The 17,562-nt window shown below is 34.9% G+C and overlaps 1 protein-coding gene across 50 annotated transcripts in view; it reads left to right on the forward strand.

Moving 5' to 3' along the window:
• RIMS1 (regulating synaptic membrane exocytosis 1) overlaps positions 1-15,970 on the forward strand; it is a 492,346-nt gene extending 476,376 nt beyond the window's left edge. For 23 of the 50 annotated variants that reach the window (XM_021937444.2, XM_009205504.4, XM_031667173.1 and 20 more), the window contains 5 exons: positions 3,408-3,546; positions 5,533-5,645; positions 11,063-11,164; positions 11,765-11,904; positions 13,291-13,783. In XM_021937444.2, the coding sequence (XP_021793136.2) occupies positions 3,408-3,546; positions 5,533-5,645; positions 11,063-11,164; positions 11,765-11,904; positions 13,291-13,509 (713 nt within the window). In that variant the 3' untranslated portion in view covers positions 13,510-13,783. Of the gene's footprint in view, positions 1-3,407; positions 3,547-5,532; positions 5,646-11,062; positions 11,165-11,764; positions 11,905-13,290 lie in introns of all 50 variants that reach the window. The other 27 variants (XM_031667194.1, XM_031667193.1, XM_031667195.1 and 24 more) reach the window with 4 other exon arrangements.
• The last annotated feature ends 1,592 nt before the right edge of the window (positions 15,971-17,562 follow it).

Below are 17,562 nucleotides of genomic sequence, written 5' to 3' on the forward strand. Positions count from 1 at the left end.
ATAGGTGAATGAACAAAAAGCAGAATGAACTAACACTCTAACCTGAACTTGCCATATTGTTGATCCTCTTAACTGTTTCTCCCCCAGTTTCCAGCAGCACCTCACCATTTAAAGTTCCTGTAATTTCTCTAGCCATGATCCTCGTTATTTTCAATAACTGGTGTTCTACCCAGATTTTGTTATCTCATGCTGCCTTGGATAAACACTTGTAATTCATCTTGGCTCAATACTTTGGTAATATATCCCTGGGGCTTACCCCTGTCCTTCAAGTGAGGTCTGGCCAGTATGTGGCCATGAATGGCCACTGCTCTACCACAGTGACTTCATAAATGAATTACCTCTAGAAAGGAATCGGTATATAAATGAATAAATGCCAAAACTAAACTAAACAGCATTTACAATGGCCATAGATGAAGTCCCTGCCTTGGATAAGTGTGCATGTTCCACAATGACAAGTCAAGTGGACAAGACAGAGTCCAAAAAGGGGAAAGGTAGAGAATTCTTGAGCCATAGGTAGGTAAGTGGGAACATCCATATGACTGTTGGTAGGAGTATAAATCACTACAATGTTTCTCAAGGGGAATTTAGAAATAGCTATTTAAATTAAACAGATTCCTACCCTTTCAGTAGCATTTCAACTTCCAGTAATTCATCCTGTAGAAGCTCTTCTATAACCACTGGAAATATCCAATAGCCCATCAATAAAGGGATGGTTTAATGATGAACCACATAGTCATAAAATGGAATAGTGCAATCTTTAAAAAGAATAAATATATACCTGTTTGTGTTACATTATATTAAATGGAATGTGAAAATTGCACATTAGTATATGTGGTGTGATTTCACTATCAACAGTTTATACCCCTGTTCTAGATATCAAGAGTAACAGTGAACAATACTCACAATGACCCTGCTCTCACAGAAATTAAATTCTAATTGGAAAACAGACCACAAACAGATAAAGGTTTAATGGCAGATGAAGCACTGCTATGAAGAAAAATAAAGCACAGCAAAGGAATACTATACAAAGCCTCTCTGAGGAGACAGCTTCTCTTGAAGCAGAAATCTGAATAAGGAACAAGGCAAGAAAGAAGGGACAAACAGAAGCAGCATGCTTGCAGACTTGAGGAAATGTAAGGAAGACAGTGTGACTGGAGAGCATTGGTCATATGGAATGAGGGACAGAAGATGAGATGTGAGGTGTCCAAAGACAAGATGATATGGCATTTCCTGGGCCACGATAACAATTTTGGATTTTCATTTTATTTTGGTGATTAATCATTATAAGATCTTGAGCAGGGGAATGATATGTTCAGATTTACATTTTTAAAGACTCACCATGGCTGTTATGTCAAGAATATTCTGAGGAGGAAAAGAATAGAAGCAGTGAGACCAGCTGTATGGGTATGGCACTGCTCTTTTGAGTGATGACAGTGTCTGGACGTAGGGTAGGAGCTGTGGAGAGGAAGAAGAATGACCAGATTTGTGATGCATTTTGAAGGCAAAGCCAAGAGGATTCGCTGATGGATTGGATGTGGGGTGTGTTAGAGGAATCAAAGACGATTACAAGGATTTAGGCCTGATCAGCCAAGTGAATTGCAGTACCATTTACTGCGGGAGGAGGATTTAGTAGTAGGAGGTGGTAGTGTGGTGGAGGTGGGGAAGAGTTCTGTCTTGGATATGTTAATGTTGAAGTGCCTATTAGATATGTAAATGGAGCTACTAGGCAATTGAATTAATGACTTCAGCATTTAAGAGAATGGTTAAGACCTTGATGTATATTTGGGAGGCACAATGGCATGAATGACTTTGTTAGCTATGTTAAAGCTATGTTAGAGATCACCTAGGAAGTAAGTGTTGAAGAAAGCAAAAGGTCGGAGGCCTGAGGTCTAGGGATCATCTATATCTAAAAATCTCAAAGAGGAAAAATGCAGCAGAAGAGACTGGGAAGTAACAACCAGTGTCAAAGAAAGGAAAACGGAGAGTGTGGATCACAGTAGCCAAGTGAAGAAGCTTGTATAGGTATAAAGAAAAAGTAGTTCCCAAATTATTAACCATTGTCTTCCTTGAGTGGTGAAATTATAGGGGGCATTCAATGTTTGCAATTTCTGTAACATTTAAATATTTTGTAATATACATATATTGTCTTTGTAAGCAAAAATAGCAATAAAAAGGTTAAGAACAATAAAAAGTAAAAATTTTAATGAACATACTAAAACAATGTGTAGGAAGCATCAGCATTAAGTTCATATGGCATAACCTATTATATCTTTGATTAGACAATTTACAAAAGGAATCCAATGACCAAAAATGAGAGGGAAAAGATGCAGTGTTTCAAATGGCTTATGTAAGAGTGTATTTAGGTACCTTCTTTGTAAAGGTTTTATGAGGATTGAAAAGTTAATGTGTTTATATAGTAGTTATGTATGTAATTATGTATATAGAGCATTTTTCATATATTATTAATGGGTATTAAATGATACTATACAAAAACTAAAGCAAAACCCAGAAATGTTTATAGAATGTATAGATGGAATAAAGTCTAGCAGTTTTCCTAACCTATTGATACTGCTTATGCATGTAAGCAAGTAAATAGTTTAGAATTTATTTCCATGCTATGAATAGAATGCTGGTTAGTGCATTTCAAAGTGGCTCAAGAAAATTCTTCTGAACTTATCAAGAACTGAAATGCAAATGCATGTAATACCCAGTGCAAATGGAGGTGTACACCCCAAAACTGCCAGTCAGAACTCATGCAGCTGAGTCAAAAGGCCATGAGATAGCTCAGTAGTCTTTGAATTAGGATAAAACCTGTTATACCTAACTCTGTAATCTATATGCCATCTCAAATGTGTATAAATATTATATAGTGTATGTTAAAGTGTTACAAAAATCATCAATTAAAATACTAGTTTCTCTTTATGAGGATTGCTGATACGTGATAGTACAAAAACTGTGGTATTGTTCATACTGGGTTCCAAATGCACCTTCTCCTTAAAAGAATACAACTTGTCCTTTGAGACTATTCATATACATTTAGTGAATTCCATATTAGGAGAAACCTATTAGATTGTTCACCATTATCTTTCCACATAACAGTTGGGTGCCAAAATCAGATTTTCATTGAAGTTGTCACCATCAATAATACAATGATTTCATTTTGGCTGATTGAGATTCAGGCAGTCACTGAAACTGTGGCCATGGTGTAGCATCCAGTGCTACTCCTCTTAGCCAAGCACACTTTGGCAGGGAGCCTGAATCAAGCAAAGTACTCCCTTAGGTTACTATTTTTCTGATCAAATTTGTAATTATGTGTAAAATTAACTATTATATTTGCAGGATCAATTGATATTCAGGGGGAAACTGTCTGAATAAAACTTAGAGTTTCTTTTACTCTCTCCTGTCAGAGTCGGGCCACAAAAAGTTAAAAAGTACCATCCAGAGAAGTACAGAAACAGGCATGGCAGCTGAAATGAGGAAGATGGTAAGGCAGCCGAGCCGAGAGTCTACTGATGGCAGCATCAACAGTTACAGCTCTGAGGGCAAGTAAGTGCTGTCAGCACGTCTGCATGGCTGTGGAACCACGAATTGTGTACTAATCAGTAAAATAACAAAGCCACTGAGTGTTACTGTGCAGCTTCTCTATTTAACCAGAAGTTCAACCATCCATTTTAAACCACCCTAATGGCTTATAAGTAAGTACACATGGACACACCTCTACACCTGGTCATTCATACCTTTCAAAGGGTGAAGAAATTCTGAGTCCACATGAATAAATTCATTTCCTCCATCTAGGAAAGCCCAGAATAGTTCCTTACTGGATGTTTAGTGTAGAAATGCCACAGGTAATGGACTCTTTCATATGGGAAATTCATAGTTTGTCCCTGTCACCAAAGTCTAAATTAAAATTTATAAGTAAGGAACTGATTTCCCATTTTCTTGATTTTCTCCAAGCTAATTTGGACCCTAAGCTTTTCTAAGTCTAACACTGTCATATATGTAACTTACATTTTCTTGTTTTTGAAACATTGCTGACTCATTTTTACCTTAGGAAATAATCCAGGATCTATCAGCTTCATTATTTTTCTGACTAAAATGTTTTAGTTAATTCTGAGAAAATAGAATACAATTTTTAAAAATTTACTCAGTTCGATTTTTTTTTTCTGACATTTTATATGGATCCTGCACAAAACCTGCTATTTCCTATGCTTGAGAATATTTCTGGTAAAACTGAATTTTTATTGAGGTAGTGGATCTTACAAATAAGTAGTTAATGTGTTGTTTTGGATTACATGGAGATTCACCACATATAAATTTTCTATAATTATTTGTTCATTACCATTCACATTACTCATATACCAATCTAATATTTTTTGTCTTTACTGGATTTTTTGTTTTGTTTAGAAAATTTAACAGAATTATGCCAGATTACTGTTTGTGATATTCTTTCCCATTCCTGAAACTAGTTGGTCTTTGTTTAGTTGGTCAAATGATTGGCTTGTTATGCATGCTTCCAGTAAGGAATATCTAAGAACAAAAATCATCAGGTATGAAAGTTATGGAGATAAACTTACTGACAAAATACCAGTATTGAATGAAGTAGCATAAAGTAATATACAAATGAGACTTGAACACGTCATTTTCTGATACAAAAAAGTAACAAATAAAATTTGCCTCCATCATAAACCACTTAATCTCTTGGATTTATTTTCATGGTCTCTGGATGGGATTATAATCTGTGTCCCATTTAATTCCCTTAGTTAAGAGAAATAATAGATGTGAAAGCACAATGGAAAGAGTAAGTCTCTATAGAAATATATTCATTCAAAAAATGCTTACTGAATGCCTATTACATAATGAGCATAGTTCTTATTACCCAGTGATAACTACATCAGTCAACAAGAAAAGCACAGGCACTATCCTTGTGCAGCTTACATCCTGGGGCTATCAGGAAGTCATATTATAGGGGGAAATACAGATTTTTTAATCAATTAATTTCAATTGGAACCAAATAAAAGTCTCAAATAATTTAAACATTTAATTGATTCAAAGATGAATTTAACCAGAATTGATTCAAAAATGAATCAATTAAATGTTTATAAATAAGAACTTGAACTATAACATTTATTCAAGAAATTATTGGTCACTTTAAAAAAAAATTAGCATTAATGTTACCTAATGTTCATGAGCAAGTATCTGTGTGTAGTTTATGATATAAAAATTTGCATCTTATGGTTTTTTGTCAGCAACACATTTATATAGGGATTTGGAACTTGATATATTAAAAACTATAACTGAGCCCTCTTGAATAGAGCATTAGGTATCAAACTGAGAGTTTACACCTATCCTCAATCAATATTAAGCCTCATATGCTTGGCTCAAAGGCAATGCAAATAATCAATTAAAAAAAAAGATTGTCTAAGTAATATTTATGCTTCATGATCATAATTAGTCAAATGGAAACTAGTGAAAAGAATTCTAGAAGATTTCATGGTTTTTTTTTTCCTTTGGTTTTTATCCTTCTGCTGATAGTTTAATATTTCCTGGAGTGCGACTGGGAGCTGACAGTCAATTCAGTGATTTTCTTGATGGATTGGGACCAGCCCAGCTTGTTGGACGCCAAACTCTTGCCACCCCTGCAATGGGTAAGAATCATTTTTTTCCTACAGGAAAATTGATGTTTTGTGTTTGACAAAGTCATTTAAAATATTTAAAATTGTGTAATAGCAATACAAGTGAGAAGCAACATTTTAGCTAGGGAGTTACTGTTTGCAAACAACTATTCTAATTTCAAGTGTATTTTTCTAATTTGAGATATTATGAAACAGGAAGTAAAATTAGCCATAAATATTTGAATTACCAGGAACCCTGATATAATAGATCTAAATGTAGGACAAGGGTGGCATTTCAGAGCATGGAAGAAAAAAAAAAAAAAAGATAGACTGTTCAGTTAATTATAGTTGCATAACTATTTACCTGTGTGAAAAAATGTACAGAATTCCCTCACCCTACACAACTTACCAAAAAAGTTAATATTTTAGACTTAACTATAAAAAAGAAAAGGGAAGGTGGAGAAAGATACTAAAAAGTACTGGAAAACACTTAAGTTAATCTTTCTGTAATCTTGCAGTGGGAAAGAACTTCAGCAAAATGCATGAAAATAGATCAGCTTGAAGACACAATATAGTGAAATTTAGCAACACTGAGGCTTGATAGAAAAGCATACAAGCTTCCTAAGAGGAAAAATAATTTTACAAAAAAACTATCAAAAATTAGATTCTCACTGGGTGTGGTGGCTCATGCCTGTAATCCCAGCACTTTGGGAGGCCGAGATGGGCAGATCACGAGTTCAGGAGATCGAGACCATCCTGGTTAACACGGTGAAACCCCATCTCTACTAAAAATACAAAAAAAATTAGCTGGGCATGGTGGCGGGTACCTGTAATCCCAGCTACTCGGGAGGCTGAGGCAGGAGAATGGCGTGAACTCAGGAGACGGAGCTTGCAGTGAGCCGAGATCGTGCTACTGCACTCCAGCCTGGGCGACTGAGCGAGACTCCATCTCAAAAAAGAAAACAAAAAAAGAAAAAAAATCAGATTCTCATTGGGCTCTTCATATTTTCATTGGATTCTTCAATATACTGGAAGCCAGAAGACTATTAGCATTACCTTCAGAATTCTCAATAACAATAGATTTCCAACCTAGAATACAAAAGCCAGCCAAACTATCACGTAATTTTGAGGCTAGAGTGGATACATACTCGCCCCCAAGCAAGGCCTCAAATCATTTTCCTCATTGCTAACATTTCTCAGAAAGCTGCTAGAAGATTTACTTTGACCAAATGAACTAAGCGAATTTTCAAAATTATGAACTAAAAAAAAAGGAATCAATAAATAAATGCTTCCTCACAAGATAAAGATGATTGGGATACCCAGGGTGATAGCAAAGGAAGAACTAAAGGTAGCTGCAGCAAGGTTTCAAAGCAGCATTCAAATTGCATCATGTCAGATTTCATGAGATAAAAATCTATAGAATACCTAATGGGTTTGATTTTTATGGAAGAGATGAGCAACCAGGAGAGACTAAGATTTGAACTAGTGAGGTCTACATAAAAATGTAAGCAAATGCTTTATTAAAAGACACTAATTAAGTGTAGGGAAAAGGAAGATCTAAGAAATGAGAAGTGGTTATAATCTAGTTCACACAGTTATGCATAAGGTTATATAGTCGAAATAATATTAATATTGGGAGAATGGGATGACAGAAATTGTCAAGTATGTAGTAGGGATAGGAAGGCAGTGAAAGAGATCAAAATTGGAAGTCAATAATACTATCTAAAACTGCAGAAAGGATAATATAAGTAGTGCTTAGAAATAATGAGGCAAATGCCAGAAAGTAAATCAGATAAAAATATTGAAAATTTTGGAAGCAGTAAGTTTTGGAAGACAAGAAGTTGAGAGAGGGGTAGAAGTTAGTTATGTATAAACATAACAGGTTTTATAGAACAGTTGGGGATATGTGTGTGATTTAAAAAGAAATCTTTAAGAAACATTAAAAGGACAAAAGGGGAACAGAAGACTTCTAGGAACTGTGGTCTAAAACAGAATTATAAAACTAATGAGAATGTCTAGAACAACAAAGTTGATCAACTGACCAAAGAATCCATGCCTGAGAAAATGGAAATGATTCAAATAAGTAGAAATAACTTAGAAGTTTTCAGAGATAAAGTATCATATAATCCACAGAAAAAAAACGCCAAGAGGTTATTAAACAAAAAACAAGCATATATTTTTAAGAAAGAAAGTTAGAGAATGGAAAATATAATGACTTAAAATTTAAAACTCAGTGGATGAGCTAAATAGTATACTGAACAAAGCTTAAGATATAATTAAATACAAGGAGAACTATAGAATACCACCAATAACATGGCCTATTTAAATTAAAAAAAAAGAAAATCTTTTATAAGAGAGGAGAATTCGGGATGTAGGAAGAATAAACCAAAAAGTTCAAACTTACTCTAACAGGAGCCTAAAAAGAGAATAGAGAGACAGTTTTTGGGAGAAAATAATGATGCCTGAGTGTTTAAGAAAAACATAAAACCTGAGAGATTGAAAGAGCACATTGAGTGGTGAACTGAACAATCTGTACAAAGCAAACAAACAAGGAAAATCTTTTTAATGCAATTTTAGGACATCATCTCAAGTCATGAGGAAGAGAAAGAAGAGTACCTAAAATAAAAAACAAGATGGAGAATTTCATCAGAAAACTCAAATCTTTAAGAGCCCAGTAGAAATTATAGAATTGAAAAATATAACTAAAGTTAAGAATTCAATGGATGAGTTACCAGCAGTTTAGACAGAGTTGAGGAGATAATTGGTTAGTGGTTAACTGGAGGATAAAGCCTTAAGAAAGTATCCAGAATTAATTGGACACACAAAATAATGGAAAATATGAATAAGAAGTTATAAGACCGAGCAAAAAAGTGAGGTCTAATATATGTCTAATTAGTCCCAGAATAGGGAAGGAAGGAGTATAGGCCAGACGCCATTGAAAATATAATGTTTGAGTGAGAATTATTCAAATGTTTCTAGCATAAAAGAAAAAACAAATATTTAAGGTAATGACATCCCAATTACACTGACTTGATCATAATAAAGAATATGAATGTATTAAATTATCACATGTACCTAAAAAATATGTACATATATTATGTACATATTATGTATCAATAAATAAAAACGAAAATGGAAAACAAAGAGTGTAACAATAAAAAGTATATATATAATGATTGATAGATTTTTCAGAACTGAAAATATAGTCATACTTTCCAGAGTCCCTCATGAACCCCAAGAAAAGCAAATTCAGCAATACCAAAAATAATATTATCACAACCAAATGGGATTTTTTTTCATGAACACATGGTTGGTTTAATATATGAAAACTAATTAATATAGTTGATCACATTACTGTAATGAAAAGAAAAAATGACCATCTTAAGTATGCAGAAAAAATGTTTGATAAAAATTCAGTTTTAATTTATGAGAAAAAATTATCAAACTGAAAATAGAGTGGAGTTTACTTATCTGTTAACATTTCTACAAAGCACACATGTATATGTGTGTGTGTGTGTATGTATGTGTTTGCATATCAGATTGTCCAAATTGTTTACATCTTTCAATATAAGTAGCAAAGATGCTTAGAAATATGCATTCTCTTACACTGCTATTAGAAGTGTAATTTGGTGCAGTCACCAATTGGAATAATATGGCAGCATCTAGTAAAAATAAAAGTGTGGATGTGCTGTGACCCAGCAATACAACTTCGAATTACATATCCTCAAGAAGCTCTTTGCAGCATTTTGTTGTAGCAGCACCAAATAGGAAAGCCAAGACCCCTAACTGGAGAGTAGATAAATATGACATTCATGTAATAGACTGTAATAGAGAAATTAAAGGGAATGTTCTAGATCTCAACACATCAACTTGGATGGATATCTAAGAAAATGTAGTTAAGTGAAGAAAGAAAATTGCTGAATGATACCACTTATGCAAATGCTTAGGCTGGACGCCATGGCTCACACCTATAATCCCAGCACTTTGGGAGGCCAAGGCAGGCAGATCACCTGAGGTCAAGAGTTTGAGACCAGCCTGACCAACATGGTAAAACCCTGTCTCCACTAAAAATACAAAAAATAGCCAGGCAGGGTGGCGCATGCCTGTAGTCCCAGCTACTTGGGAGACTGAGGCAGGAGAATCACTTGAACCCAGGAGATGGAGGTTACAGTGAGCGGAGATCACACCACTGCACTCCAACCTGGATGACAGAGGAAGCCTCTGTCTCAAAAAAAAAAACTTAACATTTGAAAATTTATTTGAGATGAACAGTTGTTAAAAAATATAACCTACCACAAAGAATTTAAGAGTAAGTAGAAAGCTGAAAAAACCTGAGTAGAACTATAACTGTCAGTATTTAACATTCTACTTACCAAAAAATGGGGAGAATACACCCAGGTGTTTTCATAGAGGAGCTCTAATAAATACGAGCTCGAGAGACATGAAAACTATGAAACAAATATTTTCATGAAATAAAAAGGAAGGGACTCATTCTAGTTGCTGATCTAATTTTGTATCAAACTATACATGGGCTACATAATGCTCCTTAATAATCAAAGAAATGCAAATTAAAATATCGTTTTAACCAGATTGGCAAAAATTAAGCATATTTTTGATACTGGTATTAGACATATTGCTAATACCAGTATTAGTGAGGGTGGGAGGCAGGAAGAGCGATATTTCTGGTGATAGTGCAAACCTTTCTGGAGGAGTTGGCAGAATGCATGGAATTTTTGGATGTCCATACTATTAGATATGAAAACTTAAAATATTGGAATTTTGTGTTCAAAAAATAAATTATTCAAGAATGTGTGCAAGAATTCTTATAAAACTGTTCATTATAACCCTACTTACATACACTGCACCATAAAGTAGTTTATGTAAATAACCTTTATTTCCATCAATAGGAGTCTGATTTAATAAGTAATGACATGTCCATGCAGTAGTCCATACAGTCAATAAAATGATGATATATGATCATGATTGCTGATTGATAGATAGATAGATAGACAGATAGATAGATAGGCAGATAGATTGATAGAAGTATGAAAATGCTAGGATATTCACCAAATATTAATGGTGGCTTTCTCTGGATAATGAAAATACATATGGTTACAATTTTTTAGTATATACTGGATGAAATAAGAGTAAGAAATCACATTAAGTACAAGAATTATAGAAATACTTCAGTGTTGTTATAGTCATTTATTAACTAATTTGCAAATCTCATAAGAGGGATTAATACCAGAAAAAATAAGAGAATCATTTCCAAATTTGATTTAGAGGCCAAGAAAGAAAAGTGGGTTGTGGAGTGAGGGGGTCTAAATATTAGTTTCTCAACAAAATCATGAAGATAAAAATCTGTAGTCTGTTATGGGCTCTCCTTTTTGTTTTAACTGCACTTAACTGGAAAGAAGCTGAAACACATCTTGCTTCCCCTCCATTTGCAGGTGATATACAAATTGGAATGGAGGACAAAAAGGGTCAATTAGAAGTTGAAGTTATTAGAGCACGAAGCCTCACACAAAAGCCTGGTTCCAAATCTACACCTGGTAAGGAGAAGTATTCCTGAATTTGGTGAAGGGGCTATTTAATAGGCAAACAAATAAAAACATTTGCTGTATTTGAATTTCATATGCTCTGTTTTGCATCATCTGATTAATTTAAAAAGCAGTGTTTCTGTGTTCTTTGATGTTATTAAAATGGATTTGGGTTTTCCTTGCACAGTTATTCTTTCAGAAGGTGTTAGGAAGTATGTTATAATATTTTTTAAAGTTTAGTTATGGTTGTTTCTTAGCTAGTGTCAATTATTTTCTTTCTGCACATTTAGAAAGGCAAAAGAAAAAAAGAATATATTCTAATTGTAAAAGGGGAACAATGAGCTTTAAGATATAAACCTGCATTGTAACCCAAGTAAGTCAACGTCTTCAAATAACTTTGTATACATTGAATCAAAATGAGGAAAATGGCAGTAATGGTAACATATAGATTTAAGGAATAGAATTTATGGAGCAATGAAAATTTTAAGTAATTTAAACAGTCGATGGGAAACTTTCAGTAAGCATCTCTAATTCTCTAATAGGGAATTCTCTAATTAAAAAAACAGTTGAATTTAAGGAATAATTCTTGTATGTTAATATAACTTTGTTTAGCTCCATATGTCAAAGTATATCTTTTGGAAAATGGGGCCTGTATAGCCAAGAAGAAGACAAGAATTGCACGAAAAACCCTTGATCCTTTGTATCAGCAGTCTCTGGTTTTTGATGAAAGTCCACAGGGTAAAGTTCTTCAGGTCAGTAATTGTTTGGCTTTTTACATTGAAATGTTTGTATTATTCATATATCAAAGAGATGGTAAAACACAAAGAGATAAATGTAGGATAACATTCTTGAGTAGAAGAAATTCAAATGGTTAGTTTATAATGTAAATAATGTATAATATTAAAAATATTTGGTGGATCTAATAGAGAACAATTTTATTTTATCTCTCTCTCTTCTTTTCTTTTCTGTCTCTATCCTCTCCTTCTAGCTTTGCCCTGTTCCCGCCCCTCCTCACTCCTCACTAGATAGATAGGTATAAATAGATAGAGATATATCCTCACTAGATAGATGGGTATAAATAGATAGAGATATATCCTCACTAGATAGATAGATGATAAATAGATAGAGATATATCAAACAAAACAATGCTAATAATAGCTGGTTGAGCATTGCTCTCTGCCAAACATGGGATACAAAGAGGAGGAGGGAGAGGAGAAGAGAATGGGTCCTGGTTGAATGCCAGATGCATTTCTAGGTGCTTATATGCATTATTTAAACTTTGTAACTAACATGCGCAATACTATCATTATCCCCATTTTAAAGATTATGTCTGAGATTCAAGAGGTAAAGTAATTTCACAAAGTTACTCAGTAAAGTTTAAAGGTGGGATTCACCACCAACTCTGCTTGTATAAAACAGGTGAATGAGTCCAGTTGGGAACCTTTACAGATGACTGAAGTATTAGAAAATAGAACCCGGGACTATGTGTAATGGAAGGCTTGTCTGACACCAATAGCCAATAGAAGTTGACCTAGATTGTGGTAATTTTTAATGATCTAATTGAAATATTAATCATCTAAATTAAAATTGGCAGGCAAGTCCTCAAAAGGTACCAGCCCACAATTATTTGTTTGATCTACCCCTTCATTAAAAAGACCGTAATACAAAAGAAATCAAATGAGTACTCTCATTCTTTGTACATACTTTCTTGTACATACATTCCATGGTATACTGAGTTGGATTGCTCATCCTGCCCTCCTAAATTGCACAAATTTTAATTTTTATATTTTTATGGTCCTGCACATCGCTAATTAGATAGTAGTTACACAAGAAAGGTGTTGCATTCATATAAAAATAATCTTATGTATTTATTTCTTTAACATGGCTTATGTAGATAATACTCCTCATTGACTAGGAACACACAATCCTTCATTCCATCAGCCTAAAAATTATTGTGAAGTGTCTATAAGCATCTTAAGGTTAGTGTATCTTCTTATCTGTGCCTTCTCCTTGGTGATAGTTGTATTCATTTCCTCTGCTTCACTGACTGACCCACTTTTACAGCATAGTTGCTTTGAGCCCCTCGGATATGAAGGAGAGAGAAGTCCAGGTAATGTTGCATTTCTCTCTCTCTGCAGGTGATTGTCTGGGGAGACTATGGCAGAATGGACCACAAATGCTTTATGGGTGTGGCTCAGATCTTGTTGGAAGAACTCGACCTGTCCAGCATGGTGATCGGATGGTACAAATTGTTCCCACCGTCCTCACTGGTGGATCCCACACTCACTCCCCTCACCCGCCGGGCTTCCCAGTCATCTCTGGAAAGTTCAACTGGGCCTCCCTGTATTCGATCATAGTGAACTCATACCAGAGTCATTCCAATAAAACTCTACCTTTCAGGATAATAATCTGAACCAGATATTTCATGATCAAAAGCATTGTTGGAGACAGACAATCAACTTGTGTTTTGCCTGTAGTAGTTTTTCAATAATATGTCCCAATTGTTATTTAAAACATGGCTTCATATGACAGAACAAGGCAATCTATCAAATTACAGGAAGAATCAACGTGCTGGTGAGAGTCACTGATGCTTCTAACAAATAGAAAAAGAAGAAACTTTAAATCTACACATACACCTACACACACACACACACACACACACACACACACACACACACCCCAAATTGAACAAACTGGAAACTCTCACTCTGTGAAAAGTTGTATTCTACACGTTTCTGCACAGACCACAAGCAGTGTTATTTCCCTGATGTTTGAATTGTTTTGTTCTTTTGTGTGTTTTGTTTATTTGTGTGTTGTTTGTTGGTTTTCGTTTCTTGAGGTTTTTTTTTTTTGTTTTCACCACATCTGTTATTTCCACTAGTTTTTTTGGCTGTGTCATGACAGGCCTCATGATGCTAACAGAGACTCTTCCCTTCTTTTTTCCAAAAGCACCAAAAAAAGGGCTGAAGTGGTCTCTGTGGCATCTCCCCAAAGTGTTAAACAGCTACATAAGGTGAAGCCAAAGAAGGGTTTCACTAGCTTTCATTTTATAATTCTTTAAAGTCTTACGTGTGGAAACCCAAAAGACAAAAAGTTATCTTCCAAAATAAATAATCACAGAAGTACTTTTTTAATGAAGAGCCTATCTGTTTGCATTCTAGAAAATTAATTTATGGTTTCCATTGTTTTGCATGGAAGACTTTTAAAGAAGTCAATCTGCAACTAATGCTGGGGACTAAAACTAACTGCATAATTGTACTTTGAAAACACTCCTTGTATTGCCTTTTTCTTCCTGATATAAAAAAAAAAAATGCTCATGTGTATAAACCATACTTTGACTTCCCAAAAATGGTGACTAGGAATGGATTTGAGCCTAAGACACTTTGAGCTACGCCCAGGCTTCTCAGCCATGCCTCAGTGTAGACACACCCATCTGCCCTGGAAAGAGCATGGTATGAGCTGTTCAATATTCCACTGGAAATTCCAGTTGAAATATTCTGCACTAAACTAATGTTTTTATCGAATTTTAGTTTACATTTCTTTGAGATTGATGCAAGCACAAAGCTTGATTTTTTAATGCAAAGTATCTTACTTTTGGGGGGAAAAATAAACAAAGTCAACTTTCAATTTGCATTTTCTTCATTTAGTTTTTCTTGGCCTTGAATTTCCCTTGTGACATTCTGTACATGTGCTACAAACTGCAGTCTCTGCGGGTGCATTGATATGTTCTCCCTCCTTTTATGAGTCACTCCACTTTTGTGATTACACAGATAGAGCAGCATGACTTGGAACTGTTCAAAGCTGCATGCACATTTTGTAAAAAAAATTTTAAAAAGAAAAGAAACAAAAGGTTATTTAATAATGTATGTTAGTTCCACATAGGCCAGCTTGTATGTTGCATGTACTTGTACAGTTTGCTTGTTAATTACTATACCGAAATAACCAAGAAATCTAAGCCATCCATTTTTGTTATAGACATTTTGCAGGTTTTAGCCAGACTCAGTCTCTGGGTCTGTGGTGAAATGTCTATAGATGGACTTTATTTTTTACCCTCCGGAAAACGTGATGTAGTACGGACCAAATTCCTTCTAATAAATATTTTGGTGTAGATTCCTACTGTGGGGCTGTAACACATGTAGACACTGTGTACACATTAGGTTTTAATTCATAGACATACTGCCTGCACCAAGTGAATTATTTATTATTATTTACACATGCCAGAATTATCTGCCCATCATTCCACAGGGCACAGATTGACCACTGCTCACCATGCTGAGCAGGAGGAACTGAAGCATTGGTGCACTTCTACTAGATTCCGTTCTGTCTTAGTGGCCAACAATCAACTGATTATAATTGGGTAGTATCTTTCTATTTTGACCACTTGTCTTAACACTCCCCTGTGCTTTTAAATGAAATTCCAACTCATGTATGTAAACATGTTTAATAAAATTTACTTTTCATGTCAGTCAGTAGCCATCTGTGTTCTATGTCTTGCCAGATTTCCATTGTGGGTTCTATGGTGCAAAATGGGAGCCAGACCATGGGAAGGGGAGGCTGGGGTTTGTTGTCTGCTGCGGGCATTTGACTTGATTTGTCACTGCACTATATTATGTCTTAATCAATGGCCCAAAGGGTACTTTGCATCACATACAAGTTTTCACTTTGTCAGCCTGTCTAAGTGAGCACATGACTATACTTCTGAAAAGTGGCATTATTAAAAATAATAAATCTCAGTAAGAATCAAATGGAAGGTTGTTTTCTGCTGCTGTTTGAATGTGCTAATAAAAGAGACAACTCTGTTGTCCAGTTGCCAAATTATTTCAAGTTATGTGGCATATCAGAAAATTGATTCCTGCGTCTCTCGTCACAGTATATTTCCCCTTTCCATCTTTTTCTCCTGACCCCATGACTAATTTGTATAACTTTGGTTTAGAGGAGACCAGTTTAACAAAAAATAAGGAATACATTTACTCTGAATTATATTTAATAGGATCTTAGGTAATAAAAGTATCTTCAAATATAGATAGATGAATATCCAGAATAATATATTCAAGGAGATATTACTAACTTTTTAGGTTATTTTATGATTTCTTCTTACCTAAAAGTGTGTTCATATATTTAATAATCGTCGCCTCTCACAATACACTTGGTAAGCACTACTTTCATCTTGCATTGTAGTAAAATAACTTTTGTGATCTAGTCTGGTCTTTCTAAGGCTCTTAATTTTGTATAGACCACACTGGCTTTAACTTGTAAAGCAGAGTAAACACAGTTACAGCAACATCAAATTTGAGGCAATAAAGAGATTGAAGACATGAATGCATCAGTTATTTATAGTTTTTAAACAGTTGACTGAATTTTACCCTATTAAGTCATACATTTGTTTGGTCTACAAGACACAAGATTATCTGTTAGCCTGGTCAGTAAGAGGCAAAAACAACTGATCAGTTCAGTTTAAAACAGTCAAGAGTAAAGCTGATTAATGCTCGTGCATTAAGATAGCTCAGAGCTGGGTGTGGCCAGGAGACAAGCCTGCCACTGAAACAGATGATGAGAGTGGGCTTCAGAATGATCGTCTAGACAGGAGAAGAGCAGTAATCTCGCTTCAAACCATATAAAGCTACCCAGTGTTGGGATTTCAGAGCCTACAGTGATGGGAGGAAGGAACCTGAGGAAAGGCAATTTTGCTAAGTCTTCATAGTTTCTTGCTGACTCTGACAATTTATTTCTTGAAATCCCAGCCCCATATATATCCCAGATAATATATTATCTGATTATACTTAACCAACATCATTAAGGATTTTGTTAAGTACTAGGTATTAAGTACTTAGAATATAAAGTAGCCCTGTATTAAACTAACTCCGTGTATTAAAAGAGATCATTTTATATATATAAAGAAATAAGTACGATAGCATACAGTAAATCCTCAATGTCATTAAGTTCTTAGAAACTGTGACTTTCAGTGAAATGGCATATAAAGAAACCTTTTTTTTTCTCCGTCAATGTTATCAAGGCCCTGTTGTACATTGCTTCACTTAAAGTCAGTTTCCAAGAACAGGTGGTTAAGTTAGTCCAAGTTAGGACTTACAGTATTTGATTTGTATCCGAAGGCTGTGGGATTATATTTACTCCCTCACAGCAGTCCTACGAGGTAAGTATAGGACCCCTATTTCACAGAGAAGGCTCTGCAGCTTAGACAAGCGAAGCAACAAGCTAAGGTCACACAGCTGATGAGTGACCATACTGGGATGTGAACCAAAGTCTGACCAACTCAGGATCCTGCCATGCTAAGCGCTCTCTGTCCTCTACTAACTGCTGACAGATATTAAAGAATGAAGAGTTCACGAGGTGAGAAAAAATCCTAAGCTATTTCTCTGCGACAAGGCAGCTCCTAGCCAAGTTGGTCTCCC

Source organism: Papio anubis, chromosome 6, assembly GCF_008728515.1.
Source record: "Papio anubis isolate 15944 chromosome 6, Panubis1.0, whole genome shotgun sequence".
Classification (NCBI taxonomy): Eukaryota; Metazoa; Chordata; class Mammalia; order Primates; family Cercopithecidae; genus Papio; species Papio anubis.